The sequence below is a fragment of the Phyllostomus hastatus genome, unplaced genomic scaffold (genome assembly GCF_019186645.2).
Source record: "Phyllostomus hastatus isolate PE091 unplaced genomic scaffold, TTU_PhHast_1.1 phas_scaffold_12, whole genome shotgun sequence".
Classification (NCBI taxonomy): domain Eukaryota; kingdom Metazoa; phylum Chordata; class Mammalia; order Chiroptera; family Phyllostomidae; genus Phyllostomus; species Phyllostomus hastatus.
The window spans coordinates 8,420,680-8,443,864 of record NW_025334007.1 but is presented as its reverse complement, the minus strand read 5'-3'; the positions used below and the strand labels follow the sequence as shown (position 1 = coordinate 8,443,864).

The 23,185-nt window shown below is 36.4% G+C and overlaps 1 protein-coding gene and 1 pseudogene across 5 annotated transcripts in view; one reads left to right on the top strand and one right to left on the bottom strand.

Moving 5' to 3' along the window:
* The window catches only part of ZFX (zinc finger protein X-linked), a 36,186-nt gene that overhangs the window by 6,367 nt on the left and 6,634 nt on the right, over positions 1-23,185 (top strand). For all 5 annotated transcript variants that reach the window (XM_045855887.1, XM_045855888.1, XM_045855883.1 and 2 more), the window contains 2 exons: positions 10,401-10,489; positions 13,396-13,965. In XM_045855887.1, the coding sequence (XP_045711843.1) occupies positions 10,429-10,489; positions 13,396-13,965 (631 nt within the window). In that variant the 5' untranslated portion in view covers positions 10,401-10,428. The remainder of the gene's footprint in view (positions 1-10,400; positions 10,490-13,395; positions 13,966-23,185) is intronic.
* Positions 3,010-5,023, bottom strand: LOC123829943 (annotated as a pseudogene).

Sequence of the window (23,185 nt, the reverse complement as noted above, 5' to 3'; positions counted from 1 at the left end):
TCTTGCACAACTTTTATTATATTTTTGTGAGATACTGTGTAATTTTTGTTGTCGTGAATAGGATGTTCCTTTAGTTATTTCTATTTAGTTATCGCTGATGTATAGGAAACAATGTGAACTTAAATGTATTGACATTAACCTTGCTGAACTCTCATATTAATTGTATTTCATAGATTCTGAGATGCACTTTCCCCCTTACATTTAAACATCTCTGAAATAAAAATAGATCTTGAATTGATGGTGTCTTATAATCAGTATTGTTCAGGCAGCAGTCATGATATAGTTATTGCCACAAACTTGGTCAAGACTCTTCATTTTTGTCATCACTTAAGTGAGTATGTGCATCGTTCTGTTATTTCTATTATTTTTAAATTTTATTTATTTATGTTTGGAGAGGGAAGGGAGGGAGATAGAGAGAGAGAGAGAAACATCAATGTGCGGTTGCTGGGGGTTATGTCCTGCAACCCAGGAATGTACCCTGGCTGGGAATCGAACCTGCGACACTTTGGTTTGCAAGCCCGCGCTCAATCCACTGAGCTACGCCAGCCGGGGTTTATTTTTTTAATTTTAAAGATTTAATTATTTTTAGAGGGGGGGAGACAGAGAAACATCAATGTATAGTTGCCTCTCACTTGTCCCCCCACTTGGGACATGGCCGGCAACCCAGGCATGTATCCTGACTGGGAATTAAACTGGTGACCCTTTGGTTCACAGGCTGACACTCAGTCCACTGAGCCACACCAGTCAGGGCTCGTTGTTCTGTTATTTCATACCATACGATACAACTGAAGGGAGAAGAAATGGTGAAGTGAGTGTCTGACTGAAAAGAAAATCCCAAAGATGATGATGGTACATTTTAAGAAATGCTGCATCACCAACACTCCTGGCAGAGGGCAATATTGTTAGGAAAGATTGAACAGCTTTGAGTAAAAAGTAATCCATGGTAGGACCCTGAATGTGAAGTTTTAGGAGTACCCACCAATTTCTTTTGCTTCTTTTTCCTTTCTATATATGCACAAGATAAGATAAAAATATGTCTAATTAAGTCTAAAAGAATTATCTCTCTGTAAAATGAAAATTTTAGATGAAGTATGGCATCACTTTAATTTGCAATGTTTTTTCTTAGTTGTATCTAAAATTAAGAATGCAACTTACAATTGATATCTTTAGAATCAATGAAATGTGGGAGTAATAATACTTTATAATTCTTCTGTATTTTTTAAGTAATGAACCTTTATTTTCCATTCCTTTTGCCTCCTGTTTGTTTCTTTTCTTAACATTGCATTCACTAACATCTCTAGCACAGTGTTGAATAAAAGCATTGATAACAGGCATCCTGGTCTAGGTACTTTAATGGAGTGCTTCTAATATTTTATCACTAAGTATGATACTGTATTGGGTTTTTTTGGAGGGGGTAGATGTCATTTATTAGTTTAAAGTCTCTGCTTATTAGAGTTTTCATTGTGAACAGGAGTTGATTTTTCAGTGCATTTGCTAGTCTAGTGGTCTGATGAATTGCATTAATAAATTTTCTTAAAAATTTTTTTAAAAAGTTAAAATTACAATTGATACCCAGTATTGTAGTAGTTTTAGTCTACCATCTTGACTGGATGCCTTATATTTTGTATTTTAAATTATCTTTAGATTCCTTGAATATTGGCATTCCTTTGTTATTGCTATGTACTTTTCCTTTTTTGTGTAGGCCTTGTATTATTTTGATAATAAACAAGGTTATGCTAACTCCATAAGATGAGCTGGGGAGTATTTCTTCTTTTTGAAAAGTTGTATTTAATAGAGATAATCTGCGTATTGAAAGTTAGAATTCATCTGTGAAACTGCCTGGTGTCTTTTTTGTGAGTTGGTTTTTTATTTATTAATTTTCTTTCATGGTGGTAAGTCTTTGGCTTTTCTTGATTTTTTTTTGTTATTTATATAAAATGAATATTTTAGAAAAATATAAATGTTCAAATATATTGGCATAAGATACAGGTTTCTGTAATGACTTTGAAGTATCTAATTTGATTAATTTGTTTCTTTATGATCAGGACTGCCAGTAATTTGGGCTATATTATTAAGACTTTTCAAGTAGTTCTTATTTCTCCTTTCTGTTTCTTTTCATTTAGTAATACTTCTTTCCTTCTACTTTATTTGCATTTATTCTGACATTTAAAAATTTTAAGTTGGAGGTTTACCTCATTACTATTTAATCTCTACTCTTATATAGTATGTGCCTTTAAAACTATACATTTCCCCTGAACTATAAATGATGTGGTGATTTTTTTGTAAAGATTTTATTTACTTATTTCTAGAGAGAAGGGAAGGGAGGGAGAAAGAGAAGGAGAAAAATACCAATGTGTAGTCACCTGTCACACACCCCCAACTGGAGACCTGGCCTACAACTCAGGCATGTGCCCTGACTGGGAATTGAACCAGTGACTCTTTGGTTCTCAGGCTGGCAGTCAATCCACTGAGCCACATCAGCCAGGGCTGGGCTGGATGTGGTGATTTTGCTATGAATTGATTTTTATTTAGCACTAAATATATTGTGGGGTTTTTTCATAATTTTTCTATTACCCATTGAATTATTTAGAACTTTGTTTTAAAATTTATGGGGTATTTTTCTGTTACTTCTGTGACATTTATTTCTCATTTTATTGCATTATAGTTGGGGAACATTGATGTGCAGAAATGAATTGTTTTCTCTATACTAACAACGATTTAAAAATCACATTTATTTTTATTTTTTAGAGGTCTGCTTCCTTTAATGTATAACAATGTATGAGTAGAAGCAAAAGCAAATTAAACATTATGCATTTGTTTATACCACTGTTTAGTTCTTCATATCAGCTTTACTAGTCAAACAATAGAAAGCAGGTGGCAGTTTAGGGGTTGGGAAAGAGATAAAACACAAAAACCCTTTTCTACCACATTTATTCTATATTATGTAGGACTGTGTTCTACATAGAAGCTGTAGAGATAGCTTCTTTTATTTCTCCACTGTGCAGGAATTCAGTTGTATATAAAATTGAGCCTGCTCAAAAGCTGAGGGAGACTAGGAATGATGGGTCTGTAACCTGGTTCATGTCATACAATTCAAATAATGGTGCAGCTACCAGCTTGTAATTTTTAGGGATTGGAAACAAGGCTTTGTCTTGAAGTTGAACCAAAAACAACTTCTTAGTTCCTTCAGTTTTGTAATATGTGCAGGAGTATATGGATACCCAGGAGGTTCAAAATTTGTCCTCCACCAGTTACCAGCACAGTCATCAATGATGCAGTTTTACAGGACTCCATCTTGATGACCTGGTATCTCTGTCATTAGGCGTTTTAGTCCTTCATCTCCTGGGTTAGTTCACCACCAGGTAGTTTGAAGAAAGTTTTTCCAAGCTATAGCAGTTAACACATGGGGTAGCCAGTGCTCTTACACAATCAGAACCCCTTCTACTGTCTCCTCATTGCAATTTTATCAAATTCCCCCATGTGCGGAAATCTGGCTGCAACAGAGCTGCTATTCTCATAAAGGGGCTCTTTTGTACCAAATGTGTGATTGGTATGAGGGTATGTATTGATGGTGCCCTCCAAGGTGAGAGGCTTAGTCTGCTGCAGTATTTGCCGAACTGGTTGACCCCTCCTCCCTCCAGAACCAGCCAGTCTGTGAGCGATTGGGTAGCCAAGCACCACGGACATGCTGGCGAGCACTGGCGGCCAGCGGAAAGGGGGAGACGCAGGAAGGCTTATGCCCCGTGTGGTGCGGCAGCAGTTATTTGCATCCCACTCAGTAACTGCTGCCTGCCATTAACATGAGAGTGCTAGAGGACTAAAAATCAAGTTTAAAAGCCATTACAATTTATAATAAGGTCAGAGATCATTCAGTATCTTGAACTAAATTCAACAAAATATATTAAGACCTTTAGTAAAAACGTAACTAAGAGAACTGAACTAGATTTATGGGGAGAGATATGTTCATTGATTGGAAGTATTATAATATTACAAAGATGTCAGTTTTGATATGTAGAAATTCAGTCCAGTCCCAATCAAAGCCCCAACAGGACTTTATTAACCAATGTCACTCCAATAAATTCAATACAAATTTTTTAAAAAAGGCTTTTTTTTGGATAGACGAGTTCTCAAATTTATATGGAAATTCAGATGGCCAGGAATAGCAAACACAATCTAGGAAAAATAAGTTGGGAGACTTATACCACCATATATCAAAGCTTATTATAAAGTTATAGTGATTAAAACAGTGAATGCAAAGCCAGATTGATCTATGGAATGGAAGAGTCTGAAAGCAGACCTTACATGTATAAGGTCAGTTGATTTACAACAAAAATGTATTGGCATTTCGATTCACTTTAGATGTTAATTAAGAGAGAATTAATACTACTGATACAACATATTCAAAAGTAAGATTGATTTATCTATGTATTTGCCTTTTTAAAAAATCTCAGTAGTTTTAAAAATTATTCTTATCAATGGGATTTTCCATTCTTAAGTGTTATCTAAGAAAGCTTTTGTCTTCAACTGTATTGATTTTGTACTAACACTATGAATTCATACTGTATTTTTCAGTTGAGTCTTTTGGATTTTGTAGATTATACATAAGTATAATTTTTTCAAATAATAATTATATCTTGCATTTCACTATCTCACCTAATTGCATTGACTATCAGTTTCTATATAGTCTTAAATAATAGTGTTAATAGGCATGCTTGTTTTAATTTTTACTTTAGAAGGAATACTTTTAGTGGTTTACCTTAGTTTTAATGCAGATTGTTTTATAGATACTGACATCATATTCCTATATAAAAACATTTGTAATATGAACCAGTTTAAGATTTGTATACACCTGTGTATTTTTAACAGCTTTATTGAGATGAAAGTCTTACAAAATTTACCTTTTAAAAATGTACAATTCAGTGCACTGTTTTTAGTAGATTCAGCATTGTGTAACCAACACCACTAATTACAACATTTTATCACCCCCAAAAGAAACCCCGTACTCATTAGCAGTTACCCCCATCATCATATTTCCCTTAATCCCCACCAGCAACCATTAATGTACTCTGTCTTTATGTATATGTCTATTCTTGACATTTCACATAAATGGAATCTTATAATTTGTGGTCTTCTTTGTCTGGCTTCTTTCACTTAGCATAATGTTTTCAGGGATCATCATTTTTGTAGAATATGTTAGTATTTCATTCCTGTTGTATGTTTTTAACTGTTAAGAAAATATCTGTTTCAATTTGACTAGTTTAAATAAAATAGTTGTCGAATTTGAACTTTTCATCAGCTGTTGAGAAAATCAGGATTTTAACTTTTTTGACCTGTTAATTTGGCCATTATTTGGCTCCATCTTTGAATTCTAGAATAACCATACTTTGTCAAGGGTGTGTGTGTGTGTGTGTGTGTGTGTGTGTGTTACATGATGGATCATATCAGTGAATTCTTAATTTCAGTTTCATAATCTGGGTTGTAGTTTGGTTACATGACTTTTTTTAGGTTTTTAAAAAATGGTAAATTAGTTTTGTAAAAGGAATTGAGAAAACTTCCCTGCTCTGTGTATGGCATAGTTCAGATAGCTTCAGGAAAAATCTGGAGCTTTTTGAATAGGGTAACAGGTAACTTTCTCCTCTCTCCACCCCCAATATTGTGATTGGGTTTTTAGTCTCTCATTGAGTTAACGCTGGTAATTTACATTTCCTCTCAATGTGCTAGCATAGAATTATAGACTATTTTCTTACAAGATTTTAATTTTTTCTGTGTCCATTTTTTTCTTTCTCATTTCAAGTTGTGTATATTTGTGTCCCTCCCCACCTCCTTTTAGGTTACTATCTAGTAGTGTATAACTATTTCACCAGATGCCTGAAATAAGCCAGGTTCAGATTTTATTTATGTAGGTATAGATTAGCTGTTTCCCTGACTTTGCTCCAGAAAATGATCATGGAATTGATGCTGCCATTACTCAGTGGAGCTGATACTCATTGGAGCATCCCCATTGTTGGTCATGTAAGAAGCAGGTGTACTATAGACCAGCCCCCTGCATTGTCTAGCCTGTTATTTCTTTTAAATGATTAAAAGAGTGATTGTTATAGGTATAAAACATACTGCTAACTATATTAGCAAAAGATCCATGTATAAACCATAATTTTGCAATATTTTTTAAAATTTTACTTTATTGATTTGAGAGAGAGAACAATTGATTTGTTGTTTTACTTATTTGCTTGTAGGTGTCCTTGATGTATGGGGACAGCACCCTAACCAACTGAGCTACTTGGCCAGGGCTCTGCAGTTTTCAATTTAAAAATTTTATAATTGTTGAAAAGCTTGAGATTATATTCTTGCCAGTGTTCAAGATGTACAGAGAACATTGTTAATGTCAGTACAGAGTTTACCAAACCATACAGACCCCAAGTAATGTATTTAGGAAAAACAATAATAGGAAGCATGTGTTGTTTATGTAGGTGAAGGAAAGAAGATTAGGGTCAGTATCAGTCACGTTACTGTGTTTGTGATCTGGCAAGGCAGTAATTTAAAGAAGTTTCATAGTTTAAGAATATTTACAAATTTAAAAACCACAAATGCTGCAATACATGATTTTTACAACTAGTTACTAGAAAACTAGGGAAAGTACTTATTAGCTTAAATAAAGTAACATGAAAGTGAGAATGCTTTAAACTAAAAAAAAACACCCCATAATTCTAATGCATTATCAGAAAGATTTTCTAATAGGAGACAGATTGCTCATTAAGGAGTTCAATAAGATAATACCGACCTTTCTTCATCATATACTGCATTTGCCAGAAATTAGTCTTTTAAAAAGTTTTCCCCTGACAGTTTTATTTAGTTTATTTCAGGTACAATGTAGTCTAAATTAATCTCCACTTCACATTATGTCAAAACACTGTCTTCATCCTTTGATCACATCAAGTGCTTCAAACACTCCACTCCATTACACCTGCAACTAAAGTCAGAATACTTCTTGAGAGGAAACATGTGAAAAAGATTTGTTCACAATCTCTACAAAAGCTGCTAAAGTGTTTTTTAAAAGTTTAACTACAAAATAAAAAAAGTGTAATCCAAAGAGATGTTATTATTATAACATACAGTGGAGTGTTATGTAACGAACATAGATTGATAAATCATGAGAACATTGGTTTCATTCTGATCGTCAGCGGAATTACTTCTAACCTCACAGGGGTTACAAAGTGGAAGTATAGTCATCTCTGTTCGGAAGTGCAAAGCGTGGTTTTTCCTGACTGAGTTTTTATAGTGACAGAATAGAAGGAAAATTAACCAGTCAAAACTGTTGAACAATTAATTACTGATCACCTAAGTCAAAATAAGGCGAGGAAACCCCCTCCATTTGGGTCATAGTATCTGTTAGGAAATAGATATGATGTGCAATGATGGGAATAATAGCAAATAAGTCTGTTATGGAGCTCAGGTGAATTTTTTAGGGCTCACCAAATATTGGGGAACTGCTGAAGCTTTCTAATTAGGGGAGTGCTGTGATCAAAGCAGTGCTTTGGAGGTTTGGTCTATCTCAGTGAGTGGCACCAGCCCTTATAGTAAGCTTCCTAGTCATTTGTTGTGGGAGTGGCAGAAAGGAGTGAAAAGCCAATTGAGAGGTTATTTCCGTCCCCTCCCCCCATCAGGAAATATAAAGCTGAGAGTAAGTGGTGGGAATAAAAAGAAAGGGATACATTCCTGAGAAGTTGTGGACAGGGAATAGAGGTTTGACAGCCTGACTGAATGTAAACAGAGAAGAAGGAAGAGGCCATAGTGGTCATGTCAGACAAAGCAGGATTTTATCTCGGTGAAAATATTTAGCAGTCTGGTGGGAGTGTTAGGTGCTAGCCTGAGTATGTGGGTTTGGGGAATCATTTTTGTGTAAATGGTAGTTGAAACCGTGGAATAAAGAGAAAGCAGAAAAGAAAAGGGCTGAGTGCACCACCCTGGACAAAGCTGCAGTAATGGGTGTGGGGAGTCAGGGTAAACAGCAGTTGGGATGGTGGGAAGAGAACTAGAATTTAGTTTAAAGAAACTGAGGAATGAGAGAATTTCAAAATTGATGGTATTGATCATCTGTCAAACCCCAATAGAAAAGCTAAGGGGGGGATGATGAATGCCAACAAAAGGAGTTGTTTTGCAGGTTGAGAATTCTTAGACCTGATGGGCTTGGGTTTATGTAGGGAAATTGGGGAGAGGGGCCATAATACCTTAATGAGTCACATTTATTGCCTTCTTAATTGGCTCACTTTCTTGTTAGTAGTATGTCATTGTATTTAGAAGGTTAATTCATGTCTATCATTTTGTAATTACATTTTTTAAAGCTGAAAAAATAATTATGGCCAGAGGTGATTTTGGTGGGGAGAGAGCAGTGACAAGTTACTCATCACGTCGTACCCTTTCCATTTTTCATAGTTAAACTTTTTTTTCTTCATTGGTCCTTTTAATTTGGAGCAGTTTGAATAAATAACATGAAACATGCTCTTGAAAATGAATAAAATATGTCTCACTTGACATGTTGAAAATCCATTTATTAATGTTAATTGAGTTTCTTGTGGATATTTCTTTAAGGAATAGATATATGCACACAAACACACATATGTTTAGCATCTGAAAATACGCATATATAAATAACCATGATTTATAGTGAACAAGTACAATCATAAAAAAAGGAAAAAAGATAAATTGCTGTGGAAATTGAGAGGGGCGAGAGAGAGGTTTTCAGCTTATTCCTTTTGGTGGGGAAGAGGATTTTGGGAAGGATTCAAGCAAGATGATAGGGGAAAGGTGTTCCAGGTAGGAGCAACCCTGAGCCAAATACAGATTTGGGGTCTTATGGGGACATCGGGCATTTTTGTTCCGTTGAAATGTGTGCATGTGGTGGTAGAGATGATGGAAAGATAGTTTGGAGCCTGAACTTAGAAGATGGCAGGAATTTGAACTTCATTTGGCAGCAGCAGGGAGCCATTAAACATTTTTAAACAGAGAAATGACATCACCTACCTGATATGTTAGAAAAACAGCTCTCGTTATTTGGAAGATTAAGAAGCATGCAATGCTTATGTCATCAACAAAAATGATAAAGGGTAAAAGAAAGATGTGTCTAATAGTACCATTTAGGTTGGATTAAAAAGTGAAAAAGTAGAGATAAGGAAACCATTGAGGGAGGAGGTTTATGCAATACTTACAACTGAGTAAACCACAATCCTTGATGTCTGCTCTTTTGAAACAGTCATTAGTATTGAGTAGTATATTATTTTATGAGCTGAGTTCTTTTTGTTGTAAGTTTTTGGCATAAGTAGAAAAGGGAACATTAAAGTCATTGGGATGTCTTAAAGAGATTGAAGGCAGATAAAGTTCTGTAACGACCTCAGAAAGGTCTAGAACCAGGAGCTAAAAGCCTATTGGTAAGCCTCCCTCCCCTGCTCCCTCTACTTTATCAGGGCACTCACTGGACTCTCTTTATTTTTTATTTGTAAACTTTATCTCACTAGTCTAAGCCAAAGTTGGAAAATAGTCTTCCTCAGCTTCTATATTCCAGCCACCAGGGGAGAGAGAGACTTAGTGACCCTTGCTCATGGTTTCAGTTCTCAGGGATAGGACTTTGATTTTATTGTGCTCAAAGATGAACTTATTTTTACTATTTTATAACTAGTGCCAATCAAGTGCATGGCCAGAAGAGTATAAATACACTGTGGGAATTTACTTCTCTAGATTGGAGAGTTAAGAGATGTCATTATAAGTTAGAAATCCCAAAGGGTGTTTACTATAATTGTGCACTGTGAGTTTTTACTGATGTTTAATGTATTGGTTGAGAGCAGACTACATTAAATTTAGAGAGGTAATGTGGAAGTTGTGCAGAAATTTGTCCCCAGTACTGAGTGTGCTTTAAGTTGAAATTTAATAAAACCAGTTACCTTTGTGGGAATATGGGGTGTATGTACTGAGAGGAGACGAGTGCTGGGGTGCTGGAAATGTTCTGTATCTTGATCTAGGTAGTGTGGTTACACAGGTTTATGCAGGTGTCAAAATTCATTAATATGTGTGTACTTGATATATGCAAGCACTATCTCAGTTAAACAAAAAGTGTACCAGGGGTGTCTTTTTTTTGGTCATCAGTTTTCATTAGTGTTTGTGTATTGAATGTGTGGCCCAAGACAACTCTTCTTCCAGTGTGGCCTAGAGACACCAAAAGGTTAGACACCTCTGGTAGGCAAAGCTGACTTGTTTGATTTATCTGCCTTCAGCTTTGTCACATAGATGCCCATATATCATTGAGAATCGATTAAGTTCCATTTTAAGTAGATATGCTTTTGAAATTATGTGGCATTTTAAATACATGATTAAAAAAAGTAAGACTTTGTATACTTTTTCCCCTAACTTAGGAGCTGTGACTGATGAAAATTAAAGGCCATGGATGAAGATGGACTTGAATTACAACCACAAGAATCAAACTCATTTTTTGGTGCAACAGGTATAACTACTTGGGTTGTTCCACTTTCCTACTACCAGATTTGTAGTTGGTTATCAAGTGGACAAATTGCTAGACTCTCACATTGATATTCACTCTTAGGTATGTTATCTTGTCAAGCCTACAAATGTTAAAGTGAGCACATTATTTCCCCCCTTAAAAATTTGGCTCCCTCACAACCAACTCTGGTATTCTTGTCAGTAACAGCAGCAGTAGCAAAACCTCAGTGTTAGATCTTCAGTTATTCTCATCTTGCCTAGTTGTAAGTCTTGTTCTCTCTTTGAAATGTTCTTGCTTACATCTACTTCCTACCATATGACAGGCTCTATCAGCTCATTTCTAGTCTGTAGTAATTTTTAAATTATTTTCCTCACCCGTAGTCTCTTATATATAGCCCTCCAACCAGAGTACTCATTACAAAGTAACATGTAGGTTATGTCATTTCTCTGTTTTCTATTACCCAGTAGGTAAAGTATAAATCTAAGGCCATCTGCATTCTGACCCCATCCTGCTTTTACGACTCTGCCTCTTTCATAGGTTGACAGGAGGAGCCTTTTGACTCAGGAAGACAGTCTTATTTCACTCCCCAAACTGTATAGGAAAATGAAATTCATGAAGTTCTAAAAATAGAAAAAAATTATTCACAATTTTCAATTATCCATGGTTCCAACTATGTAACATTGGAAGTGATTATGCTAGGTTTTATGATGTAAGATGGTTTTATATCACACTAGCTAGCTACCCTTATAAATATTAATAATGAGTTTTCCATTGGACTTAAAATGATCATATTACAGTATATTAAAGAAGTAGCAAATAACTATATCAAGAAATTAAATGTTAGTGGTTTTTAATTTTAACTTTACTTTAATCTCAAAATCCAGTGTGTGTGGCAGGGGGTATATGTATTTTTTTTTAATGATTTGGACGAGTCTTTTGGCTCAAGTTTGATAATAATAAGTGAAAAATTATAATAATTCTTTCATCATTAGAATACAAATTATAATTAATGTGCTTGAAAGAGAGATGAAGCTCTTTGAGGAAAAACGTACAGTATTTGCTAGCTTAATCTTGCCACAAGCAAGCCCAGGTTATGGGCTAAGTGGTAGATTGAAGGGCTATTTCATTTTAGTCCTGATTGTTAACACTTACAGTATTTGTTTATCTTTGAGCAAGTCACTTAATCTGCCAGGGCCTCCACTTTTATTTGTCCTAATAATAATGAAACCTCTCATTACAGTTTTTCAGAACACTTCCCATACATTTCCCATTTGATCACCACAACAGTCTTGTGAGGTATGCATGGCAGAAACTACTGTCCTCATTTTACTGATGAGGAAACTGAAGCTCAGAGGTTAAATGACTTGCCCAATGTCACAAAACTGATAAGTGTCCAAACCTTGTTCTCTGGTTTAGATTATTTCTCTTGCCACTAAATGCTTTCATCTTTATGTCTGCAAAATGGAGATTACAGTGTTCTGTTGCTTGGTGTTAGTATTGAAAATATTGAAAACAAAAGTATAAAGCATTTAGTAGAAGTTCTATAGAAATTAAAGCAAACATACTTTTTTATAGATATAAAACATAATATTTATAGATATAATTAAAATAGATATTGATTGGCTTTAAGATTTCCTACATTTTTAATGGTTTTTTTGGCCCTTGTTGATCATTTATATTTGTTAAATAAAGCCACGTGTCTCTCTGAGGGTCTGGTCAGTGATATAAACAGTCATTGAGTTAGGCAGCCTCTTGGACTCACCCTGGTCCGAGTCACATCCAGAAACACTAATTGAGTGAATTGCTTTTTAGTAAGATTTATATAAAACTTTGCTCTTCTCTGGACCAGGACCCAAGATACCAGATTTGTTTTATCTTACATTATGTTTTTTGGCAAGGATATCTGATTTGGAGTCCCATTTGTGGCATTTATTCAGTGTAATATTTACTGAATACCATAATGTATACAAACTGTGTGATCTTGGTAAAGTCATTTAATCTCACCAGGCTTTAATTGATTCAACCCTCTACCTTCATTCTTATCTGCAGAGTGGACTAGAGTAGGTTGCTTATACTCTGAGGAACTGCCTGGGGCATTGGGTTATGGGGCGCTGTAAGGAGGCTGGATGGAGGCAGAGTACCCTGGTGAAGTTGGGGCAGGCCCTGCTCCAACTAACTATACCTTCCATTGCTTGAGAGCAGCTGCACTTTTATTCATCTTATCTATCCATAGAGACTTCTTAACCAGTTAGTTGTCTTTCCTCTTTAACTGTGGCCTTCTAGGCCTCTTTTATTTATGCCCCAATCCTTTCATATCCTAGATTCAGAGGATAATATCTAAATTTCCATAGTCATAAATGGAGGATATTCATGGGATATTGTACCAGAACAAAGGGGGAGAGAAGAGAAAAATGGAAGGGAAATATAAGAAATACATGGGAGAGAGGGAAAGAAGAAAAAGTGTAAGTCGAGGAGGGAAAGATGGGGCAAGATGGAAAAGAAATGAAAAACATATAATGAAGGAAAATGGTATATTTGCCACCTGAAGTTGCTTTACTTACTAATTTTTATTATCATCCCTTAAGTAACTATGTATATCGGTTTAATTTGAGTGAACCAAGAATTTTACTTTCATGAATATTTTTCTGTGATTATTTCAATTGCTTGGTTTCTTGTTTTTTAATCTGTTAATTGATTTGGGTTGAGTATAAAAGTTCTTGTATTAGAATTTTTATTTCTGATATAATTCAAAAATAGATTCCCTCTTTATTTCGTTAATCTAACTGAATGTTTGAAGAAACCGAGAAGCTAGTCTGTTTTCCTGATAGAAATTTAAACATTTACATTAATTGAGGTAGTCATGTATGCCTACCTGGAATTGTGATTTAATTTTTTTTTTTTTTTTTAAGGAGCTGATACTGCACACATGGATGGTGATCAAATTGTTGTGGAAGTACAAGAAACCGTTTTTGTTTCAGATGTTGTGGATTCAGACATAACTGTGCATAACTTTGTTCCTGATGACCCAGACTCAGTTGTAATCCAAGATGTCATCGAGGATGTTGTTATAGAAGATGTTCAGTGCCCAGATATCATGGAAGAAGCAGATGTCTCTGAAACGGTCATCATTCCTGAGCAAGTGCTGGACTCAGATGTAACTGAAGAAGTTTCTTTAGAACATTGCACAGTCCCAGATGATGTTTTAGCTTCCGATATTACTTCAGCCTCAATGTCTATACCAGAACACGTCTTGACAAGTGACTCTATACACGTGTCAGATGTTGGACATGTTGAGCATGTGGTTCATGATAGTGTAGTTGAGGCAGAAATCGTCACTGATCCTCTGACAACTGACGTCGTTTCAGAAGAAGTATTGGTAGCAGATTGTGCCTCTGAAGCAGTCATAGATGCCAACGGGATTCCTGTGGACCAGCAAGATGATGACAAGAGCAACTGTGAGGACTACCTTATGATTTCCTGTAAGTCTTGGGGTACAGTGATTGCCAAAGGTATTTTTGAAGGCTCTTTCCTAACTTACATCAGGGGTGAAATTTTCTTGACTTCTATAAAAGTAAATTTCATAGACATTCCTGCGTTGTTTCAGCTTGGAGCCTGTCAGATAACTCAAAATTAAGAAAAGCAAAGTTGTACAGAATAAAGAGTCATTTCTCTATAAGGACGCAATAGAAAGATGAGATTTCTTCAGTCTAGAAAGACAAAGACGGAAAGGAATAGAACTGAACTTTGTGAAATGATGAAGTATGTGATCAGGCTGTTACCAGCCTTTATTAGAATTAGGAACCCTATTGAAACGTAAAAGGAGTTCATATTGGAAAAAGATGTATGACCAAACTACTTATATTCTTGTATGTGCATGTACTACTTATGTAATACTTATGTGCTTATGTAAAAAACTATATAACAGATAGCATGGAGAAGAGCTCTGGCATAGCACTGGAACATAAGTGATTCTAAAACATGATTCAAAGTATGATGGACTCATGTTAGGTTATTAGAGAAAAGTAAGGTGTTTTGGAACACATCTCTAAATGTTTAACTTAATGTCTCGTGGGGGGGATAGCTGTGTCTTCTTACACGAATTTCTTGGTACCATTTTTAGACATAAAGCCCTCAGTTGGATACACCACAGTTCTGACCCAGTGTGGAAATTCTTAGGTCTTTAGGAACTAAACATCAAACAAATAAAGACCCGCTGACTATTTGCTTATATAAATTCACAAGACTATTTCTTTGCTTGAATACCTAATGTAATACAGGAACTTAGTATAATATATATTGGAGTGCAGCATTTTAGGGAAAATACCTTTTAAAACTCCTTAAGATTTTAGAAATCACAGAATTCTTAGTGTAAAGAAGAAAACACCATCATTCACCATGTTGTTTATTGGGCCCCTGCTGTGTGTCAGACATTGTTGTAGGTAGTGCAGGTATGGATATGTGCCACATAAAAAATACATAAAACCATTTTCCTTGGAGAGGTTACAGTCTACTGTGGGTGAGAACGATAGGTTACCCTGTGATGCAGAGATGTGTCTAAATTGCCATGGAGACTGGATGGAGTTGCTGACCTTTAAACTCAAGGACAAGTTCTAGTTTTACAAAATGAAGAAAGGCATGGGAGAGAGGGAGACATTCTAGACAAGTGGTGTAGTATGTAAAAAAGGTCCTGGCCTTTGCTGGGAATGACGGGAACTTTACAATGTATTTGTATATCTTTGTGCACTTTCTGTTTAATTCCTTAGAATAAATTTCTAGAAGTAGAATTGCTGGACCAAAGGGTATACACATTTACAAATCTCGTTATAGTGCCTCAGTATTTTGCCTACTATAATTTACCCCATGAAGTTGATGAGAATGTCCATTTCCTTACACTTTGACCAACACAAGGTATTATTTTCCTTTTTAATTTTTGCCAGTTTGACAGGGAAAAATATGGTATCCTGTTTCAAGTTTGAATTTATTGTAGAAAGATAATCCTGGTCATAATATGGAATAAGAATGGGTGAGGGAAAGATTAGTAGCAGAGAATAGTTCAGATGGTTCACATATGAAATAAGATCCTAGGTACCTTCACAGTAACAGAGACAGAGAAAGGGAGCTGGATTCAAGAGAGATTAATCAGGAGGTAAAGTGGATGAGATTTGGTAACAGAGTAGGGGTGAGGATTTGAGGGAGAAAGAAATCAAGAAGATCCTGAGGTTTCTACCTTGGGAGATGGGGAACCTGGTCATGCCATTACCTGGGAGGAGGAAATTAGGGACAAAAAGTAAAAGGACTGTTTGAATGTAAGGAGCTATTTTCTCTGCAGTAAATTCACCTGCTAATATAGAAGGATATGCAGAGGTTGGGGGGAAAGCTGAAAGATAGTGACAGAGGGTTGAAAAGCCTTTGTCAGGGAGATGGGTCAGGGCAGGAAGCTAAGAATTTACAAGATAGATTTCTGAATTGCATTGAGGGGCCACACCTGAGATGGGAGTCTTTTAGGTTTTTATGTAAGATGCACTACTTAATATAAAAATGCTGTTTTTAAATACTACTGTCAGATTTTTTATTACAAGACCAGGAAACCCAGGGGCAAGGCTGGAGAAAGTAGGGAATTGGGTTCACCCTGCTTTATGAAGGCATGAGGATCTGGTGAAGTACTTCTCTTTCCATTTTCTGCCCTTCGTTCCTTCTTAAACTTGGTTGCTAAGGAGTAAAATGCATGACTTTGGTTTAGCCTTTAGCTGTGCATCATCTCGTGCCTTTATTATTCTTTAAGGAAGTTCAACCCTCTAAGAAAGTCATCAAAAAACCCCAGACATTGCCTTAGTAACAGTTGACATCTAGTTGTACTAGGTTCTTGTGTTCGAGTCCAGACTTGTAAAGTTTTCATTAAAAATCTTATGTATAGTCATCTTTCTTTTATCCCTGGCTGGTGTGGCTCAGTGGATTGAATGCTGGCCTGTGAACCAGGGCGTCGCTGGTTTGATTCATGGTCGGTCAGGGCACATGCCTGGGTTGTGGGCCAGGTCCCCGGTGGGGGGATGCTCCAGAGGCAACCACACATTGATGTTTCTCTCTCTCTGTTTCTCCTTCCCTTCCCCTCTCTCTAAAAAATAAATAAAATCTTTAAAAAAAAAAAACCCAACATTCCCATCGTTACAGAAAGTGTTATTGACTAGCACTGGTCCATAGTCTCAGTGAAATTGCAAACAGTATAATCTCATTTTTACAACCCAAAGAAGAAATACAAAGGTTCAAAGACTATAAGACAAGAGAGGCTGATAGAAAGTAAACTGACAAAATTCAGAAGCGGAAGAGAAAAATAAAAATATCAAGATAAAATCCACCATGGAAGCAAGTATAACAGTAAATAAATATGCCTCAGTTTACAGCCAGGGACAGAAGGAATGGGCTTTATGAAATTAGAAAAAATGACATGATTAAAAAACTAAGATGAAAAATGATTATGGAGAAGATGGTAGATAAAGAAGACAAACACGTGTAAGAAATTATGGAAGAAGGAAACAACCAGTGAACTAGAAAAATATTTATAATGGAAGAAATTATTCTGAAATAAAGATACCAACTTTTGTTTCAAGAAATTGACAATGATAAAACCACCCAGTTATAATCATAGTGATGTTTAGTGAACTTTAAAACATTATAGGCATATTCACATAAATACTCAGTGTTAGAAGACAGGGGAACAATGTCTTTAAAATTCTGAGAAAATGTAACTTAGAAATTTTATACCCAGTCAAAACCTCATGGATTGACATTTTTAAGTATTTAGGAACTCAGACTGTAGCATCCATTAGCCCTTTTTGACTGCTCTATGTGATAATACATTTAGCAAACCAAAGGATCAACCAATAAAAAGAACCGTAGAATGGAGAAGTTATAAAAGGATTTGTAGTGAGGATTGAATGAACTTAAAACTAACTGTAAAATATTTGGGAAGAAGAGGTGTGTGAATGTGTTAATTTCCACATCTTTCATAGTAAGTAAGGTGAGAATAGACAGTGGCTTTAAAATTAATTCATGTATTATGAGCAAAGTATGACTCGATGTTTTTTATATTATCTTTAGAGGGTTAAGAACTAGTAATACCTAAACATTTACTTCAATATCATTATTCATATATTTAACAAATGAACGTGTGCTTTTACTGCACGTTGGGCAGTATTGTAGGCACTTGGGATACATTAGTGAACAAAACATGGTACTGCCTTTCGTGGAGGTAATATTCTAGCAGAGGCACACAGACATAAATAAGTGATATTGTACAGGTGATACATGCTTAGGAAGAAGAAAAGTATAAATGGTTTTGGGTTACAAATGTGGTCAGAGTTTGCTAAGAAGATGACATTGGAGCAGAGACTTAATTGTGAGATGTCTGGTAGACATCAAAGATGTACAAGTCTGAATTTGGGAAATAAAACTACAGTAGAGATGCAAAATTGGGAGTAGCTAGCATATAGATGAAATTTAAGCTCTTAAGACAGAGCAAGATCGATCACCAAAAGAGTGATTGTGGATAAACCAAGACCAAGGACTAAGCTCTGGGGTTTGCAAGGTGAAGAAATAGGATCCTGCAAAGACTGACACACGGCCAGTGAGGGGAGGAGGAAACGAAGAGCTTGAGTCTAGGAAGCCAAGTGGGGAAAGTGCTGCTAAAACAATTAAGATGAGGACTGAGAACGGATGACCTTGTCAAACAATTTTGGTGAAGTGGCCTGACTGAAGTGAGTTTAGAGGAAATGGAATGACAAGAATTGGAGAGGAGGTGGCAGACAAATGGGATCAAGGGTTTTTGTTTATTTTAAAGGTGATGAGAGAATAGCTTGTTTGTTATGCTAAGGAAAAGGTTCCAGTGGAGGGGGTTCTGAGAGTTAGGAGGAGGCTTTAGCTAGGAGTGCAGATGGTTTTGCTATGGTTACAGACCACTTTATTTTTTATTTTTTATTTTTCAGACCACTTTAGTTGTTGATAGGTGGGTAGGCGGTTATCTCTTGTGATTGTTTCAGTTGTTTCCTGTGAAGATCATCAACAAGCCCTGACTGGGTAGCTTGGTCAGGGCATTGTCCCCATATACCAAGGTTGTGGTGGTCAGAGCACATACGAGAAGCAACCAATGAAAGTACAAATACGTGGAACAACAAATCGATGTTTTTCTCTTGTGAAATAATAAAAGATCAGAGAGTGAGGATGGGGAGGTGATAGTAGAAGAGAGAATGTGGAAAACAGGAGAGGGGGAAAGTAGCAGAAAAGGTCTACTGCACATTCAGGGTTCTGAATTTGAAGTGAAGCCATCAGCGCGCGCACGCGTGCTTGCGTGCGTGCGTGCGTGCGTGTGTGTGTGTGTGTGTGTGTGTGTTTTCTCCCAATGCGATTTAGCCGCAGAGGCAAACAGGAAAATTGGATTTAGCCAAGGTTTTGATTCAGCCAGGCAGTATGATGAAGTGAAGAGAGGTGGGGCAAGGGACTGGAAAGCCAGGGAATGGGATTGATCATGGAATTAAAGTCTGAGTAAATTCTAACGTAATAATTTTTGTTTAAAAATAGCACGTTACGTTACCCAGTTTTCACTAAAAAAAAAAAGATCTCTGTTCATTTTGTCTTCCACCCTTTTATTTCTAAATATGCATAGAAATGTCTGAATAATCTGTAAATTCTGTTGATAATCCCATTTGGTGAGATTTTGAGCATAGTTTAATTTTTATACTTTTTAAATACTTCTCTTAATATAAGCCATATAATCTCTACAGTAAACTATATATTTTTAAAAGTAAAGTTGCAGAAACAAAGGAATGGAAATAAAAACATTAAGTTCAGGGTACATAGTGTAGTCTGGGGAGGCTGCTGGAGGAGACAGGACTGTGAAGGCAGAAGGCAGTTTGCTCAGTTTGGTTGCTAGACTGCAATTTGTATTTTACTTGGTAGCAAATAGGACACCATTCCCTCCTAGAGTAAGGTGATCTTTGTTTTAAGAACTCTGACTGAGGGCAGTGTCTAAGGGATTTTGGTGTGATGTCTTCTTTATGATGTTAATGTACACAAAGTGCAATTCCATTGCAGTCCAATGCTACACATTTTTCTATCTTGGCAAAAATTATAATGAAATCGGTCTTGAAACTTAGGTGAGAATAACAAAACAATGTCACCTGTTTTATAAGGTTGTGTGAGGAGTAAATGAGCTATTTTAAGGGCTTAGTATCCTTCTTCACATGTGGTATGTGGTGGGTAAATGTTTGGTGTTATCATTATCACAACCACTGATATTTCTTATTGTATAGATTCTCCATGAAATGTTCTCCGTATCAGCTTACTTTTGCTGATTTTTAAATTAGATCAGTGTTTCTTTAACAAGCAATTTGTTTGAAGTAGTATATTCCCCCTCCCCCGCCCTCCAGTAATTTTTCTTTTCCAAGGATTACTGAGTTTTCTGAAGTCTTAATGAACTACATTTTAGATTCTGTAGCATCTCTTAGCATTGCAAATAACCATCCCTTAATTTTTCATCTTCAGGGGATGTTACTGAAGCTCCTTTGAAGCGGTATAAAGTGTGCCTATATTTTGCTATAGTTTTGCTGTTACTAATGAAATCGGTGCTAAGTCAAATTTTTCTTCAGTTTCGAAGTTTAAAATGCTAGATGAGATACAAAGATTATTATTCCATAAGGCTTGAGGAAACTGATGCCAATTTTATTTTTTTTAAAGTAGAAAAACTGGGAAGGAAATTTGCTAACATAATGATGGTATCTCTGGTTGGTGGGACTATTGGTGATTTTTTAAAAATACTAAATTATATACAGTGAACATACATTTCTTTAAAAAATCAGAAGATGAAAATAAAGGTCTGGGTTATAAAGACAAGAACCTCCTCACTCTGTCTCCCACATCTCACTTACTAGTTCACTGACTTTGGGCAAGTCACATACCATCTCAGAGCCTTTATTTATCTGGAACAGATGAGAATCGAATAAATAAAAGTGCATAGAAATGCTAAGGAAATTGTGAAATGCCATGCAAATGGTAGTTATTAGAAGTAGTCTTAGTTTTCAGAAATTATGCGCTTTTGTTTTGGAGAGACCTTGTTCTAAAGCTGTAGTTCTTCATTGCTGCGTTAGAAGAAGGCACTTATTGCAGAAATCATATGTACAGTGACTCATTGTTATCGAAGCCTTCTTTGTCCTTAGAAGTTCATTTTTAATGGTAGCTTTAAAAACCACAGTGAAATTTTGAGTAACAGGACCATCAAAGTATTTTTTAAACAAATCACTTTTATAATATTTCATATTTGGATTACTTTCATAGGTTGAGTTATGGGGCAAATTCTCAAAGTGAAAATCTGAAGGTTAATTCTACTTTTGTCAAATGATAGAATAGCTTTGTTCAGCTCAGGTAAGCCTGTATATTTGAAATGTGTTTCCCACACATTTATGAAAACAGAAATGTCTTTTACTTCAAGTTACAGGTAAATACATGACTTTTTGCAAGCTCAAAAATGGTCAGATTTTCTAGTCATCAAAGGTTTATCTTATGAGTACCGACAAACTAATGTAAACACAAACAGCTGGCCTGACCTTGTTCTTTGTAAACACAAGGGCACTTGATCTTCTAGTACTTGTTAGAATCAGTTTGGATAGGCCTTGCCAAAAGAGGCCAAGCTTCATCAACAGTACCAGCTGTCAGAGATGAATTATATGAAGACATAACAAATTTACTCAGGACTTTCCTGCTAGTTTGGTGAGATCTTCATCCTTCTAATGCAATCTCGGCCTAAAACTCCAAAGCTACCTTTAAGAAAATAACATTGGCACCCTGGCTGGGTGGCTCAGTTAATTGAAGTGTCATTCACAAAAAGGTTGTGGTTTTGATTCCCAGTCAGGGCATACATACCTAGGTTGCGAGTTCTATCCCCAGTTGGCGCATATAGGTGGCAACCAAGGCATGTTTCTTTCTCTCTCTCTCTCTGCTCCTCCCCTCCCCCTTCCTTTCTCTAAGCATATCCTTGGTTGAAGATTTAAAAAAAGAAAATACCATTGGCTCAGTCAGCTGGCATATGACATAACAATATTTAGCTTTGGAAAAGGGCAGGTACACATCAGGCCAGAAATAAGGACATAATGCTGATTCTTTCCCCCTGCAAACCATATTTATTTATTCTTTTTTACAAGCCATTTTTATAAAGCATAGTCAAGAGACCTGAACTTAGGTAGTTGTCTTCAGAGTTCAGAGAACTTCTCTTTGTTTTTTGTTTCTCATTTTTTTAATTACAAAGAGTTTAATCAACTGGTCTCTCTGACCGTTCACATCATTAAGCTTGTCCTGGATCAGTTCAATTTCTCTAGCTTCTTAAGCTCTTAACCCAGTCTACCATTCTTTCACTGGTAACCAAGTCCTTTTTTCCTATTTTCTACCCATGGTTGAAGCCAACAGCCATGAACTCCTCCAACTTTCTGCATTACAACCTTCCCCCTTTCCCTACACACAATGTAGCCCTGTTCTCATCCAGGTTGCCTTCTCATGTCTTGGAAGGATAACATATTTCTCCTGTTTCAGCACAATTCCTTTATCTTTGCACCTAGTTTCATCTCTCTTTCCCTCTGAGATCTTGATCCAGAAATTTCACTATATCCCGCTTCAGCCTTCACTTCTATTATATTTTTTTCCCACAGATTGAGCATGCATGAGTATTTTTATCAGGGAAACAGAAAAGCCCTTGACCCTGCAACCCATTCTAGTTACCGCCCCTTTGTTCACTTTATTTTTATTTTTAAAATTTTAAAATGATATTTCTTTCATCACCATTTATCACCCCCATACCCTCTTCCACCTTCACCTCCCTCCCCCTGCAATCACCACACTGTTTTGTTCACTTTAAGACTTCTTAAAGAAAGTCATAACCTTCTATTGAATCCTCAACCCACATCTAACTCCATACCATCAAAGGGTGCTGTGAGCATAGAGGAATAGAGATAGGCAGCAGCTCTGAGAGCTTTTAAAGATGTTACCCCTTGGATCTCAATGAATGAAACATGCAGGAGGAGAGATCCTTTTCCTCATTTCTCTTAACATTTCTTCCCTAGTCATTCAGTCACCTAAATCACAGGTCCCATAGTTTTTCTGGTCTCCTTTGTCAGTCCATCCCTCTTCCCCATCTGTACTGTCTCTGTCCTGATTCGAGGCCTCAGCATCTGTCACCTGCATTATTGCAGTAGATAAGTGGTATCCCTGCTTCATGTCACTCCCTTGGATCCACCTTTCTCAAGGTTAGCGTGGTATAGCAAAAATGACTATTTCAGCTTGTCACTGCTTGGCTTAAAAGTGTCCCATCACCTACAGCAGAGGTTGTCAAAGTCTGATCAGAATCCCTAGGGCAGGCTACCTCTAAATCTGTGTATATATCAGGCCCCACACTTGCAGATTCTGACTTTGTAGAACTGCTGGATGCTGGCCTATACTTTTAAGTTCCCTAAGAGATTTTGACACCTGACCAGATTTAGGAACATCCAGTGTGCCAGGATCATGTCTTGAGCTTCTGTGCCTGGTTACATAAGGCCCTCCATGACCAGGCTTTGGCTTAGTCATTGGCCACATTTCCCACCATGCCCCGCGTATCTACTGGTCGAGGTAAAATCATTCAATTTTATGTGAATCAAGTTAAAGATTGTATTGGTAAAAAAAAAA